General features: G+C 39.1%; 1 protein-coding gene across 1 annotated transcript; it reads left to right on the top strand.

Annotated features, from left to right (window-relative positions):
* The first annotated feature begins 531 nt into the window (after nucleotides 1-531).
* CCDC167 (coiled-coil domain containing 167) lies at nucleotides 532-23,089 on the top strand. Its single transcript, XM_007434525.3, has 4 exons — nucleotides 532-685; nucleotides 12,410-12,504; nucleotides 15,861-15,913; nucleotides 21,946-23,089. Exons 1-4 carry the CDS (start codon nucleotides 614-616, stop codon nucleotides 22,047-22,049), a joined length of 324 nt encoding a protein of 107 aa, XP_007434587.3. The 5' UTR covers nucleotides 532-613; the 3' UTR covers nucleotides 22,050-23,089.
* Nucleotides 23,090-23,104: the final 15 nt, after the last annotated feature.

Below are 23,104 nucleotides of genomic sequence, written 5' to 3'. Positions count from 1 at the left end.
AACGCTTCCAATAAAACTTTACTTCTGACTAACCCAGAGAGATTTGTGGTGCTTGTTTTGCACAACAGCCGACCACAGGAGTGCAGTAGCACATTGTAATTATAGATCGTGAAAGAGCATCCCACGAGAATTTTAAAAGCTTTCCAATTGTAAGAGTCACGAACGGGAGCACTGGGGGAACTGGGAATGAAGGAGGAGACGCCAGCTAATAATACCAACAATGATAATAACAACGACGCATTCCACACATACACGCACCCCCATGGGTTTTGTAATGGTTTTATTTTCCAGCCATTTAAGTGCAAAAAGATCGGCAACATAACATCAACGATTGCGTAATACACCCCACGGGGCTGCAATCACACTTCTTGATTCCGAGGCCTCCGGGCAGCCAGAAAGCCGGCACGGGGCCACGCCCTTCCTCACGTCTCTCGCCGGTCCGACGGACTCGCCCCTCTCGAACACGGCGGTGTGCGGGCAGACGAGAGGGCAACGTCGCCCGCGACAAAGATGGCTGCGGCAGTTGTCGGTCCTAGGCTCCCTACTTCGACGTGAGTCCCCACGTCAGCACCCCGCGTCTGACAAGGACAGGCGAAAGAGGACTGCTGTACACATGAGCCTGCTCGGACCGCGCGGAGGGAGGAAAATGGTTGAGAAACAAGAGGGTTTAAGCATAGCTCAGCAGGTGAGGAGAGCCGCACGCTGCCCAGGCAACCAGAAGACGACCCTGGGGGAGGCACGGAGCAGGGAAGGAGGGCGTGGCTGCGGCCCTACCAAGGAGTCAGCGGTGGGAGGCGAATTGCGTACCCAAAGGCCTGAAAGAGCAGCGAAGGCTGGGGGGGAGAGAGGTCCTGTGAGAAGTAACTGCGGGGTATTGGCTGTATATCTGTATAAGCTGAGGCAGCCCTCAGGTTAAGCCACCCTCCTCCAGTTTTAGTCTCTTTAGATGAGCAGGTTGAAGAATAATGGAGTTTTCAGTCCCACCAGTTTGGAGGGCAGGAGCTTGGGGATGGGTGGATTAAAACAAAAGAGCTCGACTAATACAACACTCCTAATTCTGGACTCAATCAGCAAAAGGCACTTAGTTCACATAGCAGCCCATGCCCAGGAAAGTAAACCATTCTGTGGTTCAGTGGGATGGTTCATACAACATGCTGAGACAGTGCCTGGATTCCCTAAAACACACTGTCCTGTTTTAATCTAGTCTAACATATTCATATCCAATAAAGCAGAAGTAGTATACGGTTTGTCATCTAATAACTCCCAGCTTCTTCTGCTGTTTGGAGTATCAGTGGAGGCATTATCTTAGTTTGCTTTGAAATGGATACCTGCTTTTTAAATAACACACATTCCAAACAGTTTACAAAAAAGTTTGCAATACAATAAAAACAGTTTAAACTCATAATATGAATGAAGAATAAAACAAGTCAGCACAGACACTTGGTGACAAAACATGGATTCCATTTACCTATCCCAACAGAAAACAATTGATTTCATGGGTTTAGGCCACATAACCTGTGGCTTCACATGGCTGGATTTTGGCTCACCTCAGCCCCAGCCAGGATAGCCATTTGTCATGCTTGTAGTTGAACAACATTTAGAGGGCCACTTAATTTTCTGCACATTGTGGTCATGTGTAAACTGGAAATTATAATTCAGTGCAGTGGCTTGGATGTAAACTTAATGGGGCTTGTTTTTGTTTAAACACACAAAATTATTATAACACATCCTTCCTTAGCAGTTTGTGACTTTCTGAAGCTGTTTCCTGCATTACATCTTTGACTGATGGTATTAAAGTGGGAGAATAAGACACATCTTTGGTGAAAATTGGACAACATAGGACTTAGCTACATTTTGGATGGGAGTCAAGGAGACCAATTTAGTTCTGATAAAGATGCAATATGACTTCTATTGATCATACTGAGCAACCCACTTTGGAAAAGCTGCAAATGAATTCCTGCAAGGTAGGGGTGATGAACCTGAAGAGGACCATCATTGGTATTTGCAGTAGGATGAATAACAGAATGAAGTGTTCAGTTTCATATTGCAGCTGGGGAGAGGAGGGAAGTATCACTTTAAAAAAAAAAAATTCTCCCATGTTAAGTCTTTCTAAAAATCAACACCAATAAAACAGGCCAAAAAAAAATGACTAGTTCCTCTCTGCCTTATCTATCAATCTTATTTCTATTTTCATAAGGGGTGTTATAGTCCATTTCACCATTCTTCTGGGTGGTAAAATAGGGATTAAATATGTCAGCCTATGGGAATTAGCATGTTTTGTAAATTTATTTCATTAGTTTTTGTATAAATTTACATTTTATATGCTTTTGAAAAATGAATTTCAGGTTAGAATCCATGCATATGTTGCTCTGTTTTTTGTTATAGTTATGGGAGTATTTTTATTTTTTGTTTGGTCTGGGAAGATTATTCGAATATAGAACTTTATATGGGGGAATTGAGAATGCGATAAAAGGAGAATTAACTAAAGAGTTTCCTCCAGAAAAGAAAATCTGTGTCGTTTTTTCTGCTTTCTCATTCACAATCCTGACATGCAATCACAAACAAATAAGCAGTGAGCTTTATAGCTGAATGAAGGTTCCAAACTGAGGCACCCCAATCAGTCTAACCCAGCCTTGCAATCTGGCCCCCTCCAGATATATAGAACTACAACACCCATATTCCCAGGTCATTGCTTTTGCAGGATGAGGATTATAGGAGTTATGATCCTCCCTTATATTTTGGATGATTCAGAGATTATCTGAACAGCACTGATCTAAGGAAGGCGATATTGCACACAGCTTCTGAAACATCTACCTCTTATTCCTGAAATCTGGTTTTGGAGTGTTTGTTCCAAGGGAGAAGAATTTGCATATGATGGGAAAGAAAATATCCTTGTGGTGCATTGGAGATGAAAAGATGATTTCTAAGGAACTGATAGCATTATTAGATGGGAAAGAGAACTTGAATCACTGAAAGGGCAATCAAAGATGTTTCAAGTGTTTGCTTTTGCCTTGGAGACTTTGTCTGTGTCTTCCATGTTCCTCCTCAGCTTGTTAGCCCTTTTATTTCCATATTTCCTTTGTATACTGAAATATTAAATGTCTATGCATATCTGAGACAAGGATGGAAATAAAATGTGAATTCCTATGCACTTGTATTTGTTGTGGAGCCAGAATCAGTATCAAAATCAACTGTCTTGTGATGAAACACCTCAGGCTCTTTGTGTAGACTGTTATTCTTTTTTCCCTGCTGTTCTTGTTTTGATCACCATTTCTTTCTCCAACTCTAGCTTAGAATTCAGGGTGTAAAAGAGCTTTTCAAATCAGATGGTTCTGCTTTTTTCCATACTTCCAACTGCCACTCCCTCCCATTCCCATTCCTGACATTTACAGTTTCAAGAGTCAATTCATTCTGCATTCCTACCCTGTGTTGCAAAATCTTCCACTGGCTGCTGCATTTCTTTTGAGCTTTTAAAAACTTGCCTCGCTAAGAGGCAGTGATATGTTGATTTAATCAAAAGGATTTGCTGATCTGAGCAGTGCTACCAAATGTTCACAAATGGGAAATCCTGGGATGGGAATGTAAGGCTTCAAGCTTTGCTAATCAAAGTGACGCAGCCTGTTTTGCGGTAGCGTTAGTTCTCAATAATACAGGCAAATACTTTCCTTTGTTGCATGAAAATCTTGTTTAAATCATTGTACAAGCTGATTTTTTTCTATGTAATGTTTTCCCCCAGTATCCTGCATATACAATAGTGTGAATTCTAATTCCTATAGCAGTTTGCACATACCGGTAAAATGGAGTCTGTATCTATATGAACAATTCATTAAACAATCTCAAATATTAAGGGTGGAATCTGTATAAACAAAAGGCTTTTAAGAATCTGTTCATGTCTAATCAATTCCCAATGAACTATCAGAATAATTCTTAGTTCATGCATCCAGATAATTATATCTCACAGCAATCCCAGTATCATCATCATTCCCTCTAATTGCAAACTTAATAGTTTGATTGAATTAGATTGTTGATTTGAAATATAAAAATTTACAAATTAAATCCTTTTTAAACAGCAGCCTGACCAACAGCCAATCTTTTCCAACCTAATATTCTCAATATTTTTGAACTGCAGCTTCCATCACTCCCAGCCAACAAGTTCAGTGGTTAGGGATGATGGAAGATGATAGCTTGGGAAAGTATCTTCCAGTGTAATGGAATTCTGGGAGTTGTAGCTGCATCATTCCTGGAGGAAACCAGATGGAATCAATCTAATGGGGCTATGTAATACCCCTGATTAAATTCAGAAGCAGGGTTTGGAATGTGCAGAAACACAAATGAAACACCTGTCTGCAACTCATTAAAAAAGCTGTATCTTTTTCCAGGATTGGGGGATGCAGCAATAATTTATTCACCCATAAATTATTCTTGCACTAATGTATTCATCAAGGTATCATTTGATGTATACATCAGAGGGATTCTTCTGCTTTCAGGGGACTTCCACTCACTCTTTAATACCAGTGGGTGATGTATGTTTGCACTGACCTAAAAAAATATATTACTTTTCCCCTAAGTAATGCTGTCCAGTTGTATTGGACATCAGCTTTTATAAAGTCCTAACCACCATATATATTAGCCACACCGGCAGGGAATTTGTAGTGCAGTCAGTGTGAAGGGTACCAGTTTGGCATCAGTTAATACAAATTATGCTGTTATTTAGATGCAACTTTATGATTCTTTGGAAAAGCTATGATCCCTATTTGCCCATTAACAATTCTTTGGAGAAAGGTATTACTAATTACTGTGTTCTTAAAAGACAGTGAAACAAAAATATAAGTAATAAAATAGGAAGTGATTAACATGTACAGCCAAGCAAGAAGAGGGATTTTAAGGCTGCTGTATGTGGGCAGTATAGCATTTTGACTCAAAATATATGATTGTATTAAGATCTAGTGGGAATAGCATATTTAGCAGTTTTCTCCTATTGTTACTAGACCTATCTAGGGCTCCATTAAGTACAGCACACATTTCTCAGCAGATGGTTTCAATTAAAACAAGTAAAGGGAAAGCAAAAATATTTAAATACATAAATTAAAAACCTGCATTTGTAGCAGGGGTCCACTTTCTTCCCTGCTTTTACTCCCCCCTCCCCCCTCATTACCCTTTGGCTGAATTTTAGATTGTTGGCTTCTTAGGGTAGTTATATCTTCTCTTATACTCTATAAAGCTCTCTGTGTGTTGAAGGTCTACATAAATAGTAATAGTTGACATTCTCAACTTTTGCAACAGTCAGTTTCCCTATAAACATATTTGTTTCAAATACTTACATTGATTTTTATGGCTACACTGTGAGATACTGTCTGTATAAATAATACTTCATTGCAATCATAAAGTCAAATGGATACTGCAGTACTGTGGCACTGTTCACATGACATGGTTAAGAGAGTCTGGAGGGTTAAATAAGTGTCTCAAACTCCCCAACTGAGATCAATTGGGCCATTTAAACCTGAGAGGATTAAATTTAACTCCAAACAGACCTGTTACTGTTTGAAGTTAAATTATCTCCTGCCAGTGGGAGGACTGGACTAGAGAGTCAACTCCCCCTGTGTTGTATGAACTCCTTACTAGAGCGTTAACTGTCCCTTCCAATGACTCTGACTAGAAATAGGCAGTGAACAGGGGGATTCTGTAAGTGCTCTGCCTCAGTGGTGGTTGTTTTCATTTCTGCTTTTTCCCACAGCAACATAGGGAAGAGGTGAAATAGTGAGAGGGAAAAAATGGGAGGTGTATGACCCTCCCAAACTTGTCCATGTTGTACCAACCTCAATTCTGACAACATGGATCTCCTTGGGGGAGGATAGCAGAAAATGAGGCTGCCCCCAGCTTCCTTTTTAGAGGCTGAGAGGACTAAAAATATGGCTAAGGTATCTGATGGTCATCCAAGATCATGTGCTGCTGGAACACAAAGGTGAGTTTATTGACTAGGAAAGGATAGCTGGGTCATTCGTGTGTTTGAACAGAGCATGTAAGTTGCAGTGTCCTACAAAGGCAAATTTTCTCCCTTGTGAAATTGGATAGAAATCTTGTAAATTCTGATATATTTGTTATTGCTTGTTTCAATTCCCCAATAGTTCAGAAGAGAGTAAACATACTAATATATAAATCATATAATTATTGTGTGATTACCATCTTTACATGTGTTTGTACATCATCAAATTAATATGCATAGGGTCCCATGGAACTTCTGACCTGTCACTGATCCAATCTAAAATTGTTCTCCTTCAACAAGATGATGATAAGTCCTCAGTTCTTTCCCAGGGCATTTTGCTTTAGAGTGTTAAGTGTATGTGGTTATTATTACAGGATTTGGCATTTTAATAAGTTCAGTTGTCCTACAGTCCTAGCAAATAAAACATTCTCCATCCAGCTTGTGACTTCCTTTGCCATTAGTTAACTCAAAAGGATGATGTTTGAAATACGTTAATGCTTTTCTTATAATTGAATGGCAGTATAGAGAACTAAATCTTCAAAACCCTGGACAGATAACTTCCTTTTGATATGCTTAAGTTCCACAACTATGAATTCCCCGAGAAACATGAAGCTGTGTTTTCAGTAAAAAAAATTCCTTCCCTTTTGAAGGAACTGGTTGCCAGTGTATAAAGAACAATAGAGCAACACTAATATTCTGTGGCCTAATTTTCAAATATTTTTTAGAAATTAACAGAGGCCATTTTGCTGTGATACAGTTATCATAATAGAAAAAAGCTATTTTTCATGAGTCAAAAGGGCATGTATTAGACTAGTTAGAGGGTTTTGTTTTGTTTTTTGTTTTATTTTTGTTGCCTTCCAGTCAGTCTTGACTCCTGGTGACTGCCTGGACAAGTCCCTGCAGTTTTCGTGGCAAGAATTTGGAAGTGGTTTGCCACTGCCTGCTTCATAGGGCTGAGAGAGAGTGACTGGCCCAAGGTCACCCAGCTAGCTTCATGCCTAAGGTGGAACTAGAACCAACACTCTCCCAGTTTCTAGCCTGATGCCTTAACCACTATACCAACTGGCTCTCCTGTGTGAGAGAATAGGAAAGGTTGTTTTCTACTGGCTTTGGATAGATCCTTTAATGTGTAGATATTGTACAAGAGTGAATTCTTGATATCAGGCTTTGTCTATAGATAATGATCATTTGTTTATTTAATATACTGCCAAAATCCTATGACCAATGATGGTATACATTCATAAAAGACATTAGAACAAACAGTTAAAACAGCACAATTTCAGCATAGCAGAAGTAAAAATAAAATCACAATAGTAATTATACAGTAACTTGATAGTGGCAACCCAGCATTGGCCAACATCAGCTTTCAAAGGCTCTACTTTGGCAGCTTTATGGAAAGCTGTCAGAGTTGATGCTAGCCTGACTTCTGGTGAGAGACTATTCCACAAAGCGGGACCAACGGAGAAAATCACCATTTCTGCCTCCCCATTTGTAGTTCGGGTATCCTCAGCATTCTAACCAGCACAAATGAAGTGGATAGGTTGGTTTTGCCTGAAAGAGGAAATCTTGCAGTTAAAGGTAGTCCTCATTTAGCGACCACAGTTGGGACCAGCAGCTCTGTTGTTAAGCAGTGGTCACTAAGTCAGAAATCACAAGACTGTGACTGTACTTTCCTTTTCCCCACTCCCCCACCCTTTGGGATAATTAGCAAGAAGGGCATTAATGTTTGTATTTACATTCATTGGAGAGGAAGAGATTACAAGAGAGTAAGCAGGCATACCGTGGGGAATACACCAGCTGTATGCTTAGCACACCCGGGCTGCTGGCACCAGTGCATTGCTTTCAATGTGTATTCTCCACTGTGTGCCTGCTTACTCTCTTGTAATCTCTTCCTCTCTGACCTCTCTGCTCTGCAAGGGGGAAAAAAAGAAAAACAGTGGGTCAGGCACAGCACTATGCATAGTGACTGTAATGGTGATCACGTGACTGAGAGATGCTGCAAAGGTTGTAAATGCACACCTTGGTTGCAAAGTTATTTTCTTCAGCACTGTTGTAACTTTGGTTGTTGCACAAGGTAAGCGAGGTCTGCCTGTACTTAGGAGCCAAGCTATGTCGGCCTTTAAAGGTCAACACTTTGAATTGTTCCCGGAAACCTATTGGAAGCCCTTACTGTACTTGCAGTGGAGGCATTTCATGCCTGTAATGGCTCACACACACCAGCATGTGGGCAGCTGCATTCTGCACCAATTGTAGCTTCCAAGAAGTCTTCAAAGATAGCCCCAGGGACAGCACATTGCAGTGGTCTATCCTAGTGATACGGAGGTCACGTTGGTCTCATTGAAATACAGAAGTGTGACAGTTGTTATTCCTATCTCAGTTTATCTTGTATGATTTGTGAACCATCCAAACAATTCATACATTATGATAGACCTGTTAACCAATGGGAACATGAAGGAAAGCTGCCAGCAAATGACATAGGCAAATCTGCTTAAGAGAAAAGCAGTTTCATCTGTTAACTTTTTCCCATTTTTGTTTGGCTCTGATCTCTTTTCAGAGGGTCAGGAGGTATGTAGCCTCATTACCTAACTCCTTTGGATGTCAGGAAATGTGCAATGTAGCTGAATGTCAGGTTCTTAATTAAGGAATGTATAAAGGCAAGGTTGGATGCCATTTCTTAAAATGTGTTTGTGGCCTTCGTGTAAGGAAGAGTGCTTTTTATTAATTCATCAGAAAAGTTGTTTCTTTCAGAACCCCAAACAATTTGAATACATATTCAAATGTCATTCCTCAATTGTGATGTCTGCATCTTGGTCTCTTCACCACAGATAGTATGAATTAGTATCAGCAATAAGTGTATACTGTATGTCTTTTTGAATTGTGAATTATCCCTCCTTTGCCTGCCAAACTTCTCTGTTTGGAGAATTGTATCAAGATCCCTCAAGGGAATCCAAATTTCAGAAGTGCTCATTGTATCTGAACACGTGTCTAAATACTTATTTAAAAAGAGTTCATGGCGCTGCTGCATTTATTTTGAAGGGAAAATTGGATAAGGAGGAGCAAAGAGTAAATAGTTATCTCTCTCCTCCATTCCTTTCAGAAGATTCTGGGGGGAAAAAAAGTGGTAAAGTGGGAAGGGACTTGCTAATCAGAATATGTCCATGTCTCGTAACTGAGCTTAGGCACTTCTGGAGGCATGAGGGATACAGGGAAATATGCAACTGGAGAAGACAGTAGCATTGTTAAGGCCTTGAACTCAGAAGGAAGGACTGTGTGGCTGGGGGCCATTAGACTTGTAGTCCACTAGAGGGTGTCAATTTGAGGAGAAATTCTTCATATCTTCTTTGGTTCTCCCACCTCCTCCCAAGCAGCTCTTACAGATGATGGGAATTAAGTGCATATTAAATTAACTCCATATGAATTCTCATAATGGCCATAGATAGACCATGTATCTGAGAACCACATCTGCTCCCAGAACATGAAAATTTGTGGCAGCATGGTCAAATTTGTGCAGAAATGATCTTTAAAGATCTATTAGATATGATGACACCCAGTGCTGGTTGCTAAGCAGCAAGGACAGCAGGAGTGGTTGTTTCCCTTGTGTTTGTGTGCTTTCCATAAGTATTTGATCATTTGGGCAAGAAAGATGCTGGACTAGGTGAACCTTTGGTATTATCCTGAATTATTGTTCTTTGTAGTCTGTTTGCCTTTTGCAGCAAAAGCAGAGGCTGGTGGCATCTTGAAGACTTTCTGCTCCTACCATTACTGTTGCTAAACACTAATACTTATATAATACATTTCAACTGATGTATTCTGTCATCAGTTGTTAGAAGAGATGTACAAGGAAAGACAATACTTCCTTTTTCTCCTTAGCAGCCTGTTTTTCTTGCCATAAATTGGTTCCTTATATCCCCGTTTTTCTCTCCTGTCCCTTGCCTGAGGCTAGTCTTGCTTTCTTTCCCAAAGCAGAGTGTGAGAATTGCTAATTAGCCCAGAATTAACCCATAAAGTGATTAATCAGGAGATCAGTAGAATTGATTTCCAAATATTATTTGTGGAAGGGATATGTGCTGTAGGAAATGTCTTCCAGTTCTCCAGATTCCATGTATCTCATCAGGCTAATGGGAGAGGCAGATCAAGTGAACAATCACTCTTTTTTCCCCTTGGCTTCTGGGTGCATAGGTGAAACACCATGTGCAATGAAAGAGGCAATTGGAAAAGAAGCATGCATGGATTTGACATTTTTGATTAACTTCTCATCACCACAGGTGTATTTTCTAATCCTCCTGCAGGGGAAGGGACTAGAGTTCCTGGAGAAAGAACATGCCATCCTGTGTTCAGACTAAATAAAAAGAGGGACTCCATGTGAAACATTTATCTGAGTCTGTGCAGTGCTGCATGGCTAGATAGACAGTAGTTTGAAAGTTGAGAGAGATTTCTTCTGTCCAGCAAAGGCCATATTCTTCATACCCAGAACTACAAAGCAATAGTTTACCTTGGGCTCCAAATCAGTGGGTTTCCCTAGAGCCCTTTCCCTTGAGCCCTTTCCCTTTCGGGGTGGCTTCTGTCCTGAGAGGTTCTTTTCCTCTTCAAAACCTTGATTGCCTATGCAGCACGCTTCAGCTGTTCCTCTCCCTCTCTTGTCTTTCCACTTTACTGAAAAATAAATTAGCAGACTAATTAGATGACTATCTTAAGCAGCCAGCAGTTGCTTCCTGCCACAACTCCAGCTGAATACAAGATGATCACAGCAGTTAAAAGTATCCACTTGAGACTTGGAATTGCCCAAGTTAATTTGCCTGCTCCACCTGGGGCAAGTCCCTGGGCCTCTTCCAATGTCAGCTTTTTATTTTGAAGACATGGCTGTCTCAAGATGTAAAAAGGCAGTAAAGGAAGTGCAGATGATGTCTTATTTCAGGGGGAAAATCCAAGCAGCTGCAAAAATGTATATCGGCATCCACAGTTTAGTCCACCTGTATGTTATTTAAGTAATGAATATGACTAAATTCCACACACACATCATAATAGCATGTATGATATTAACAATAATAACTTGGGAAGTTCCTCATTAATTATTTGCTTGTAGGAAAATATGTGCACATTATCAGCCTCAAAAAGCAGAAGTATTTATTTTGCTGCTGAAAATGTGAAGTTGAAAGCACAAATTGTTCTGAATGTTTTAGTCCCCAAACATCTGGAGAGCAGAAGTTTAAAAACATGATGTAGATCCAGATGTGCATCCGTATCTGCTATGTGTTATTTTATGCATTAATACCCTTTGCCAGTTTGAGACTCATTATCTGAAGGGATGGTTTTTCTGTTTCCATAACTGGAGGTGTGTGTAATATAAAGTAGTCCTTAGAATGCATATAGTCTTTTTGGCCCTTTGGAATACATTGGTTTTCAAATCTGAGATAGAGATTACATAGCCACATATATAGCATAGTTGAAAAGATTACTGATCTTGTACCACTTCTTCTAAGCAACTCTATTACTGATTGTTTGTTTCCATAGCCAATGGCAACAGGAACTCAGTAATCTCTACACAAGGTTCCTGGAAGACTGGAGGTTCCCTTTCTCCCATCCTCTCACCCTCAGCAATTTAGCCTTCATTAGTTAGCTCAGGACTACCAATGTGTGATCCTTCATATACTGTTTGACTCACAATTTCTGTAAACCCTTGTCATTGGTCAAGCAAGTGAGGATTCATGAGAGTTGGAGCTAAACAGCTACTGGAGAGCCATCCACTGCCCATCCTTGAACTTCCCATACTTGATAATTTAGTCAGCAGAAGAAGTTGGGTGAGTTGTTGTATATAAAACTAAAGCTGGAGAACTGGGTACTTTAATGTCAACCTCAGCTTAACTTCTGTTTGAAATTTGGCCCAAATTATATTTCATTTTTGAAAGCCTATCCCTGGATTCAATGATTCTTGGAATGTTTAATTAGAAGGGTTGAAATTATAAACATTGATGTAAGATTGACCCCAGTCTGACTTTCCAGTCATGGTGGAGTTCCACTACAAAACCAACTTATTTTCTTATTTAAACATCCACTATTTTGATTTGTTTGTCACATTTCCCCATTTGTGAAAATCAGATTTCTCTGTCTCTCTGCAATGTTCCACAGAATTTGTAATAGAATTACCCCATGTGAATGGATCTACAACAATAAATATTGGAAGTGCAGTTTGAAGTAAAGCTGGTGAAACAGCAAGTTATGGGCTCACTCAGTATTCTCTGCCTTATTGGTAAGAATAATGGGTTCTAGTCCAAAGGCTTTGCCACTTTTACTCAGAAAATTTGAAGGTCATGAGAAATTCACCTGCAGCAGATGCAAGAGATGGACTCTTTGGTCAAATGCTGATGTTTAGTAGAACAGATGTCAGTGAAATGCCTTGTCATTCTTGCTTATCTGTACATATTTCAGGTAGAGAGCCTGGAAGACAAATTAACGCTTTGCAGGCAAGCCTTGGAAGAGGTGGATTTTAAGCTACGCAGAGAAGAACTAACATCTGCACGAAGGTACTAGTAGAAATTCTTTCATGCCTTTTCTAACTGCATGTATCTGTGGCTCTCACAATCCACTGGTTTGATCATTGTGTGCTGCTTTGGATCAAGCAGAGGTAAAATGAGCTTCTCATTTGTTTTATAAAGGAGTATCCTGAATATAGGGGAAGAGGCAAAAATACTCCATTGAATTCTCCCCTTTACTGCTTTTCTCATGTTGCTGTATGCTTTGAGTACTGATACACTTTGAATTTCTGATAGTTCATCAAAATGTTTCTGTGGAGGTTCATTTTACTATGACTGGACACTTCACAGGTTGGATGAAAACTTTACACAACACTGTATTACGTTCCACACTTTCCCAATGCATGACTTCTGCCCTGGCTGAACACAATTCACTTCACCCTCCCAGTTCTAATGAGCTGATAACCAGTTCTTGGCTTTGACTTACTCAGCCTTTTCGGTCTTTGTAAGTTCTTATAGGTTAAAGTGGGATACAATCTTTGCCTCCCTTCAAAGTTTCTTGCACACATTGGAGATTTTGTGCAGCTTCAGCTTGGGTGTTCCTTGGGTATATCAAGCTGCAGAGCAAAGTTGTTGCCAAGCTCTAGGCTCAACTCTAAGCAGAGTTGCTGCTCAGCATGAAGCTGAGCTTCAGGCAGGAATCAAGCAGAGTTGGGGCTTCTTACTGTGGCTGTTGGTCCTATGTAGCTGGATGTCAGCCCTGTTTATTGCTTGTTGTTGCTGAAGTTGTCCAGCTGTTGTTTTTCACTTCCTTATCCCATTGCCATTTTTCCTTCTCCTATTGTCTCACCCATACACCCTCTTTTTTTTTTTTCTGTGCTGAGGGTGTGGATGTGGCAAGATGGAGTAACCTAGGTGGCTAGGGAAATCAGCCCATTTTTGAAAAGGCTAGGGTGTGGCTTAACTAGCCAGCTGTAGATGCTGTTATGCCTGTCAAAACAGCTGGATGTGACCAGCTAGCTGGCTGAAATACAGGTATGAATCTCTGTGATGTGGGTCTTTGCCAGTCAGTCCACCAGCAAAGCTCTTTCATTTGGCTTTCTGGCAGAGTCAGGACAGTAGTAATTCTCACATCCTTTTCTCCTGAAGGGTGTGAGGAGGGAGGGAGAAATAAGCTCCACTTGGCTTTGGGAAGGTTGGGAGAGGGCTGCTTCAATGCCATTCTTCCAAGTGCAGAGGGGTGCTTTCAAACCATGCTCCTCTTTCTCTCACAGTTCCCTTTCTAGACCATCTTTCTGCTTCTGAGAAGTTTCCCTCCCAGTAATACTTGGAAGTCATTTAAAGTGGCTTCTGCCCCCTAGCTGCCTAGAATTTCAAATTTTGCAGCACTTTATTTCCTCTAAGTGTAATCAAATCTTGATTATGGTGCATAAAACATAGAGTTAGAGAAAGATAATCCAGAGCTAGAGCTTCTCTAACATATATTTTTCCTTTTCAAAAACCTTTTACTTGTGTAAACATTTCCCCTGACATCCATCCCCCCCTTTCTATACCTTAAGCCCACTAGGTGTAATTTTGCATTCTAAATCAGAAAACAAATTTTCCTTTCATCTAGATAAGATGTCTGAAGATTGCTTATTGGGTCTCCTATTCACCTGAATAAATATGCCCAATTACTCCTTTTCTATTTAGGCATAATTTTCCACTTGTCAACTGAACAAGTGCTTTGTTGAAGTTTATGCTAGTATAGAATAAAGTGGAACTGCTACTTTTAAAGAACAAAAACTATATAGAGAAATTAATTGGTCCTCAGTAAATTAGGGATTTAAAATCTAGTCCCTTTAGTTCAAGCAGAAGCTATTCTGTTCATAGTTCTTCATTGGCTTTTTATAGTACCAGTAGCATCTTGTCACCTCAGTCACTTTCTGATGTCATTTCTTATATAAGAACAAGAAAAGAGCTGCTGCCACTGTGGGCTTCCCCTCCGCATAGTATTAACATTAAAGGATGTGACATGATGAAATTGCCCCTTATCATTCAGATCTCAAGACATGTGATGGCTTTTGGCAGTAGAGCAAAACAATGCAGTGTAATAAACATTGGGAGGTAGCTGCACCACAGTGAAATATTGTGTTAGATCTGACCAAAGGATTCATTCTGCTCTCTGCATTCCACTTTGTGGGAAGCTCACAAGCAAAATATGAAGGAACGAACCTTCCTCTGTTTATGTTCCTCAGCAATGTTATTCAGTGGCATTCGGTGATACGGAAAACAGTATACAGCTATCACAATTAATCTAATCCTCCCATGGCGTCCACCCTAGGAGAAGGCATACAGACTACAAAGATGGGGCTGGCTGGCTTGGTTGCCTACTAATACATTTATTAGAGTTGGGGTTCCATTTCATTCTAATCCTCAAATTTCTATTCAGCTGTATTTCTCAGGATTTTTTTTTTATATTAGCCACCCAGTAATTGTAGAATTAATTGAATTTGTCTGTTTTGCTTCTTCAGATGCACTTCTACGAGCCCCACTTTTGCCTTTTCTAATATTACGTTTTCCTGCATTTTGCCCTTAATTTACCCTGTTGCCCAGTTTGGCTCCATTTTCCCTCTGGCCCTTGTTTCATTTTCTAGGGACACAAACTCTATTGTGCTTACTGCCTTTCCTAACTATACTAGAGAGCTTGCTTGGAACTGGCAAGCAAATTGCTAGTGTATCTGTATTGCCAGCTACACCAGTGCTTTTGTGTTTTCTCTGTGGTAATGGAGCTGTGGCTACAGATACTACTTTCAGGTGCTTTGTTTTGTTCTCATGCTTTAAACTGTAGATTAATTAATTTTGTGCTAGCAATATAAACTTTGGGTTTATCCCTTTTGGAAAACTGAGTTTTCTGTTTAGTTACAAGTTTTATAAAAATGAAGCAAGATTAAAATGCGTGTAGCATTTCACCCAACATGTACCAAAAAATTGATTCAAAGTTGAATATTTCATATTGTACAGGCAGGCAAGAGTCTTAAAAATGAGAGAAAAGGACCAAAATTTTTCTTTGATAGAGTTTCACTGTCCGATTCCCCTGGCTTTTTAAAAAGTCTTTAAGGAGATGAATAGACTTGGATTTAATTGTTACAAACAGCAAACACTGTAACGACTCACAGGTCAGCTATGTCACTTCAGAATCAGAAAAGGAACCATAAAACTGATATTTTAATATATGTAGGAAAATTAACATACCAAGTACAAGCATGTTCAGAGGAACACTCAGTCATATGACCATCTTCCAGCAAACAGAAGAAATCCAGCTAGGTTGTGACCTCATCTGCTGTTATAAGAGCTAGCTAGATCTTATGTGTGCCAGATAACTTTATTTCTTTTCCTAAGTATATCCCTTTCCCACTTCCTTGCAGAGAGTCACTGGAGAAAGAGAAAAATCTGCTAGAAACCAAAGCTGAAATTTATGGTAAGAAATATACTGTAGCAACCTTTCCCATTATGGTGCCCTTCAAATAGCTTGGATGTCACCCACTAGAATTCCCAGCCAGGAACTGCTAGAGGGTACCAAGTTGGGGAAGTTTCATTAAGGTAATTTCATCTGAAACTAAAATAATTCAAAGTTACCTGAGATGGAAATAGAGTTTTTAATAGCAGTATTATAAATGTGCTAAAAAGAAGCTTACATATTCCTTGATATATTAGAAATCACATACTTTGTGACAGTGACAGTGGTCATATATCTGCCTGTCTACAGTTCTGTGTAGCTAAATTTTCAAAAAAGAACTGCAAGTAAATAAAAACTAGAACCCAGAAAGGTGCAGAAGACACTGTTAAAATGATTTTTTCCACATTTAGAAGGTTCAAGAGGTCCTTCCATTTAATTTGTAAGTGCAGAGGCAGATAAGGAGGTTTGGCAGCATATATAGCACAAGCCAGTGAAGAAGGAAGAGAAGACAATGTGTGGTTTCTGTCTGTTCTAGCAGAAAACAACCGTTACAAGTTGCTGTAACTGAAATCCCTACATTAACCTATCTGTAACCCATGATGTTCACTGGCCACACTGTGTGTCCCATCATCAAGAGGGGATTAATGATCTAGGACCTTTTCTGCAGCATTGCTCCAAGAAACGCAAGCTCATTTTAATCTATGCAGTGTGTTAAGACTGTTTCATTTAGAATGAGCTGTTACAAGTGTTAAAGTCAAAAGCATCAGTGGGGATTTTTAAAGATGGCTTTATTACATTTTAAATGTGATTGCCTTTCTGTCCAAGGCAATGTACAAAACAATTAAAGAATGCTTGAATAAATATAAATAAAATGCATGCCTCCTGATCTTCTGGAAAATTGGTTTCTCAAGACTACTTAGACTGAGACTTGGAGTGATTTCTTTTATCATTTGGATTTCTTCAAAGAGAAAATAGTGTATGTTTTGTACTCCAGTAGCAGAATTTGGAGATCATCTGTTCTTGTTCGTTTGTTTACATGCAATATTTGTATACTGCTGAGTCCACATGGACTCTCAAAGGTTTACAAGAGTACACATACATTCTAATCACTAAAAGCAAGATACAAAACCTACCCCAGTATTCCAACAAATGATCACCCTTTGTTTAAAAATCCTCAGTGATATCACTAAAATTACTTATTAAAAACAAACATCTGCATATGGGCTCTGCTTTGACTGCCTTTCTAAATAGAATCAGGGAGAGTGCCATCTGTATCTCATGGGTAGAGTGTTTCATAGGAATGGAACATATACTGATAAGCACCATGCTCTTGCCCTCCCCACATCTCACAGGGATGGGGGTGCTCTCAACATCCCAACTCAAGACAAATATCTTGGGTGAGTCGGTACAGTACTATCTGAAGGCCCTGCAGGTACTAAGCCATAAAGGGCTATATGGGTTAAAACCAGCACTTTGAATTGTAGCTAGAGGCATATTGGAAGCCATTGTAGTGCCCACAAAACATCAGTGCTTCAGTATACAGCACTGAAGGCTGTCATCCAGCAGCATGCAGGATTTACATTTTGTATCAGCTGAGCTTCCAGACGGCCTTCAAAAGCAGCCCCATGCAGCATTACATTCTAGAGGTGATAATAGCCTCCAGAGATATTGCCTGCACCTCATGCTCCAAAAAGAACTGGCACACCAGCTATATAGGGAAAAGACCCCCTCACCTCCACCTACTTATCTGGCAAAGTGCTACATAAACAAAATGGCCCAAGCACTTTATAGTACTTCCTAGTACTTCTTACAGCTCTCTAAACTGGCATTAACCCCCATATTATAGATTTGAAGGAGAAGACCAAGCTACTGAAATTAAATGATGCTTGGAGGAGGATACCTAATAAGTGTATGATATTCAAAACAACTGCTCTCTATATGTCGCCTCATTTATTTGGCTGTTCATTCTGTTACACTGCTCCAGGGCAAACTTAAAATGCATTACAGGCTACTTGCACAGGACAAATATAATTTGACACTTCAGTATCTGAAATAATGAGTGTCCCAGATGTACTTGACCTCTTCTCCAGTGAGGTGATTTTAGTTCCATATTAGAAATAAGTACATGTGCTCTAAAAAATACAAGTGAAGAGAATTGTTGATTTTAATAAAGCTTTCTACAAGTTAAGGGCATTAACCTATCTTGAGAAAACAGATTATAGACTATCTTCAGAGGCTAAATGAAGTTCACTGCAAAGAAATCCTGCACTGGGTATGCCTTATACTAAAGGGAGTGCAAAACAGTCTATCATATCTTAGCACTTTTCTTGTCCATCAAAGGGAAATGGTTGTTCAGTGATCCCTTTGGGGAGACTGGTTTGTACATGATACATTTCTATCAGCTTTGATTTGTTCAGTATAAAGTATATACAGTATAAAGAACTGTAAGTAAAAGCAGTGACAAGGCTTTCCAATTCTGGATGCCCTGTGGTGAGAAGATGCTTACACTTACGTTATGTTCTGCATAAAACATTGAAAAGTGTAAATAGAGTAGCCTCCTGATAAGGTAAGAAAATGGCTCTTCAAAAATTGAGTTCATGTTTTCATTTGTGGAAACTGCAGATAAAAAGGAAATCATTAGGGTAAAGCTTTTTGGTTGAGGAGGAGCTCTTTCACAAGCTGTAGCTCTCCAGATGTTGAATAAATGTAATTTAGTGCATTTCTCACCATAGACATGCTGTGTGGTATTGCTGAGAACTCTAGTTCAGCTGCATTGGGCAGGCTATGGGTTCCCAACTCCTGGCTAAACTAAAACTTTAGTTTGTATCAGACTATATCTTAAAATCTCCTGCCCCAGAAAGGAACACACTATCTTAAGATCAAGCGGTGATTGGAGACAGAGCTGAATAATTGGCTGCGACAGCGGCAAACAGTACAAGGATAAAGTCAATACAGCCTAACTGGGAAGAAACAGAAAAGTCTCAGAACTACTGGAAAGGAATTCACAGTCAGTAGTTGCTGTGAAGAATCAAAATCTCCCCTTTCCAAAGTGTGTCTCTGTAGCAGGAAATTATCAAAGAACAGAATTAGAGTCCAGAACTAAGTTCAAAGGCATTAGCAGGGAAGAGCTCTGACACAAGGCATCATCATGCCAGGGAATTTTCTTTGCATTTCAAAAGGGCACAGAGTAGTTAACATTGCCTAAAGCTGGAAAGGATACTTGAAAGATTAAGCAGTGTGTGTGTGTGTGTGTGTGTGTGTGTACATATATATACATACATACATACACACACGCACTGGTCAGAAGTTAATCTCTGTACAGCCACTGTTTAAATCAGTAATTTTAATTGTAAAAGACATTGCTAATGGAGCAACAGCTGCATTTTCCCAATGTACAAGTATTGAGGATTAGGCTAAGAAAAATGGGAGTTTATCCTGTTGAAGAAAGGTCACAGGCAGCAACTTCCTTTCCAGATACTACCTTTCTTGCTCCTCCACAGATGCAGGACCCTGCTAGGAACTTTGACAGAATAAATATTACCTTAATTCTTGCTTTTCTTTGCTGTCTGGAAAGGCCCTAATGGATAATTGTGTTATCCTACTATCTATCCTTGGCTGTTTAGGTTGCACTGCCACCTGCTGGATTATTGAAAATTTCAGGATAAATTATTTTCACATTATGAATTTGAAAATATTTTTCAGTACATTAAAGCATGCATCTTAGAATTTGAAAGCAGCACCCATATTTGAAAACATATGTAGCCTGTATGAAAATTCGTTGGGGACTAAAAATCTGAATTACAGTATCATGAGCATTTTAACTGCATCATCTTGTACGATTTTAAACAGTACTGCTGGTTGTTGTTAGCAATCCCAATTAACTTCACTTCCCAGATTTTCTAGCCATAATCTTTTTGTACAGTTTTTCCGTATATTCATGCTATCTTTGTATCTTTCTCCAGTACAACTTTGTCTTCCTGTTTTTTTAATCATGCCCATTTTTGCATAAAAGCTTCCTTGGATTTCTGTAAATTTCCAAAATAAATCTTTATTTTTTCCTATTCAGTTGTTTACTTTCTTTGCACTGCTTGTTTATGTGTAACTTTGTCTCTTTTTGCTCATCTGTGGAACTTAATGCTTAGGAGGGCAAATTGTCCTGTCCTTGCTGAAGCTACTCTACTAATTCATAGTAAATATGTATGAAAATTTTTAAAAACTTAAGAAAATTTAATAACTTCCTTGCCACATCATCTAGGAATGGTTCGGGATTGGATTTTTTTTTCCCTAATAAATTTGCAGTATTTTCATGCCCACAATTGATACTATGTTGAGAAATAGTCGGCATTCAGGCTCAGGGAACAAGGAGAAAGCATCCCATAATAGTATCTGGAGCTGCCATTCAGCCAAGGGCTAGAGACCTTTTGCCCATGTTTTAATGCACTGAGCTCTTCTCGCTAAAGCTGCCTCCCTTAGGGATCTAGCAAATATAAAGGGACATCTGCCTGAGCTGTTATATTAACACCCAAGACTTCCCATTAAAATCATACTCCTCTGGCAGTCCCACGTTGAGCTGCACTGACCTCTGCTGCCACTGCAGTCAGTAACAATGATTCTGTTGTCAAATAAGCCGTCCCCAAACTCTGACCTCTACCAGAAATTACAAAAGCACTGAAATTGCCTCTGAATAGGCTTGATTGCTGTATAGCAGCACAAAATAGATATATGAAAACGGTATAGTGCAGAAGTTGAATAGCCTTTGACTTCATTTTAAAGTAGCTTTTTTATTACATTTGTATGTCACCCTTCCTCCAAGGCACTCGGAATACATAGAATGGAATCTAGCATCCTACTATAACATAGAAGTTCTTTTTCCCCTGTGTCAGGTCTTCATAATCTAGATTCTGTAGATCAGTCTGCACAATTCAGATTCATCATTCAGTTAGTCAGCTACATCCCTGCAGTAATTCCTTTTGAGGCAACATTTTTTTCTACTCAAGATGTTTTATGACACATAAGTAGGTAAAATGCTTACGATCAAAAGTCATGTTTAATTGATGAGCCTTTAGCAGCCTAGTGCTTTTCTACTGGTAACCCTAAAACTCTTGACTCAAAGGTTTAATAAGAATAAATTCCTGCTTTAAAATTTGGGGCATCTTAAACACTTGTTATCCTTTCTTCCACTCCCACCTCCTAACCCACTGGGTTAAAAAAAAATACATTTTTAATCATTTGAGATCCCAACCCGCTGAATATTCTGTAAAGACACATTCTCTGTAAATCAGAGCAATTCTACCATCATGGTCTTCTTTCAATCATTTGATGGCTTAAATTAAAATACCATATTTTATGTTTCTACAAGAGCCTTTTTTAAAAATGTTGTTCTCTACTTACTCTTAAAAGCATTAAGCAGAAGCCACAAGTTAAATGTCAGAGTATTGACAGTATTCCAGATTTAATTTTATAAGGATACTTTGAACATCTTAAGATTTCCTTTCATGAAATACAGTTGATTAACCTTTTTCATCTTTTGAGAGCAATATGTAGACACCAGGCAGACATACATACATACAAAGTAAACTAAAAGCTCACAATATTTAGAATAAGACTCCTGGATTTCACACTGCACCTTATTCAACTCTTATTATGATTCAGGTCCCATGGAAAATTTACCCATCTGCAAAATACATGGCAGAAAAAGAAAAATACAATAGGAAGTTATAATATAAAAAAAATAGAAAATTACAATGATACTCCAAAACAGGTGAAACTTGTAACTTTAGAAACGTTAAAAAGGCTTTTGTGTTCCAAGTTCTACAACTGCAGCTGATGAGGGTGACAGAGGCAACCCCCCGCTCAAAAAAAAATAAAAAAAATACATGCCTCTTTTACTGTCTAGCTATCTGGTGATAGACACGTCTAAAATCCTAATCCTGGCAGGTTTAGTAATACTGCAAAAGTCTTAAGAAAGAGACCTTGATATTTAAAACAAATTACATTTTATTTTGAGAAGTATATAGTATCTTCACAATATGCTTGTTTTTTTTCCTTTCCAGAGAAAGAGCTCAAAATGCTTCGTCATGAGAATCGGAAGACTGTAGCACTCTCAGCAGCCATCATACTGCTAGTGTTTATTATTTATACCTGCTGGACAATGTAACAATTGGGAGCTGAAATCTAATGACTTGACGGTGATGATTCTACCTCCCATCTCTGATTGTGTCAAGGGTGAGATCAGCTTTTCATACCAATGTGCTCTGTAACTTTCAGACCATCTTAGGGTAGTCCTCACAAAGAACATTTGAGGAAAATTAACAGATGAGAAGAGGTTGGCTTAGTTGGATCTTCCAGCTGACGGCTAGGGAATGGGATTTTGAAGACAGGTAGTTGCACCCTAATTATGGAATAGTTTTCACAGAGAAACTCAGCTGGAGCCACTGTACTTTTTTTTTTTTTTTAATGGTAGGCAATATACAGTATATCTTTATAGAGGCTTCTAAAACAACTTCTTGTCTGTGTCTTTCATTAAGTCCTTTTAATCATTTTAAAAATATTTTCAGGTCATGGATCTTTTTAACGCCATTGTGTTTTGTGAGCCAGTTGACTACTTTTTGGAACTGTATTAATAAATAGCATGTATTCTAAGGGAAAAAAATATTGTATGGTTTTGCCTTCTTTAAAGAAACCACCTATCTAGGTGATGATTATTAATATTATTTGCATTTTGAAGCGAATTAACAGTATAAAATTTTTTTAATAAAGGTTCTTCCCTTTTCCAAAAAAGCACTTTTTCCCCTTCCATTTTCCCTGGCAGGTCTCCCCTATCAGGAAAGAGTGCTTTGTAATTCTACTTCCTTTCCTGACTTTTAAGTTTTTCACCAAGTTAGAGTTAATTGGCTTGACATTTTCCTGACTGCAACAATGCCTCAAGTTCAGTACCTATTAGCAGTACCTATTAGCACCTCCGTTGTTGTAGGAAGAAGGCATTCTAATGCTGTCAAGCTGCTTTGTTTTGCTTTGGAAATACACTCATGGCTCCTTTTGTTTTCTGCTTCAAAAATGTGCTCCAGGCTCACTCCTTTTGTTTTCTACTTGGGAAATATAACCATGGCTCCCTCCTTTTGTGTCTGTGATTCAATGACATCCCTCCTTCCAAAAAATATATATATAAATCGCCTTTAAACTTTGCTGTTTTAAGTAAGAAAAGAGAAACTC

Source organism: Python bivittatus, unplaced genomic scaffold, assembly GCF_059951505.1.
Source record: "Python bivittatus isolate LINGU-HERP-01145 unplaced genomic scaffold, Pbiv_v1 ctg000020_np1212, whole genome shotgun sequence".
Classification (NCBI taxonomy): domain Eukaryota; kingdom Metazoa; phylum Chordata; class Lepidosauria; order Squamata; family Pythonidae; genus Python; species Python bivittatus.
Note: the sequence above shows the minus strand (reverse complement) of the source record. Positions and strands in the feature narration are given on the sequence as shown.

What these genes read in the sequence shown, in the direction of transcription:
- CCDC167 (XM_007434525.3), top strand. Translation starts at nt 614, where the DNA reads ATGAGCCTGCTCGGACCGCGCGGAGGGAGGAAAATGGTTGAGAAACAA. An exon ending in GTTTAAGCATAGCTCAGCAG is followed by an intron (nt 686 to 12,409) that starts GTGAGGAGAGCC and finishes TACATATTTCAG; the next exon opens with GTAGAGAGCCTGGAAGACAA. An exon ending in GAACTAACATCTGCACGAAG is followed by an intron (nt 12,505 to 15,860) that starts GTACTAGTAGAA and finishes ACTTCCTTGCAG; the next exon opens with AGAGTCACTGGAGAAAGAGA.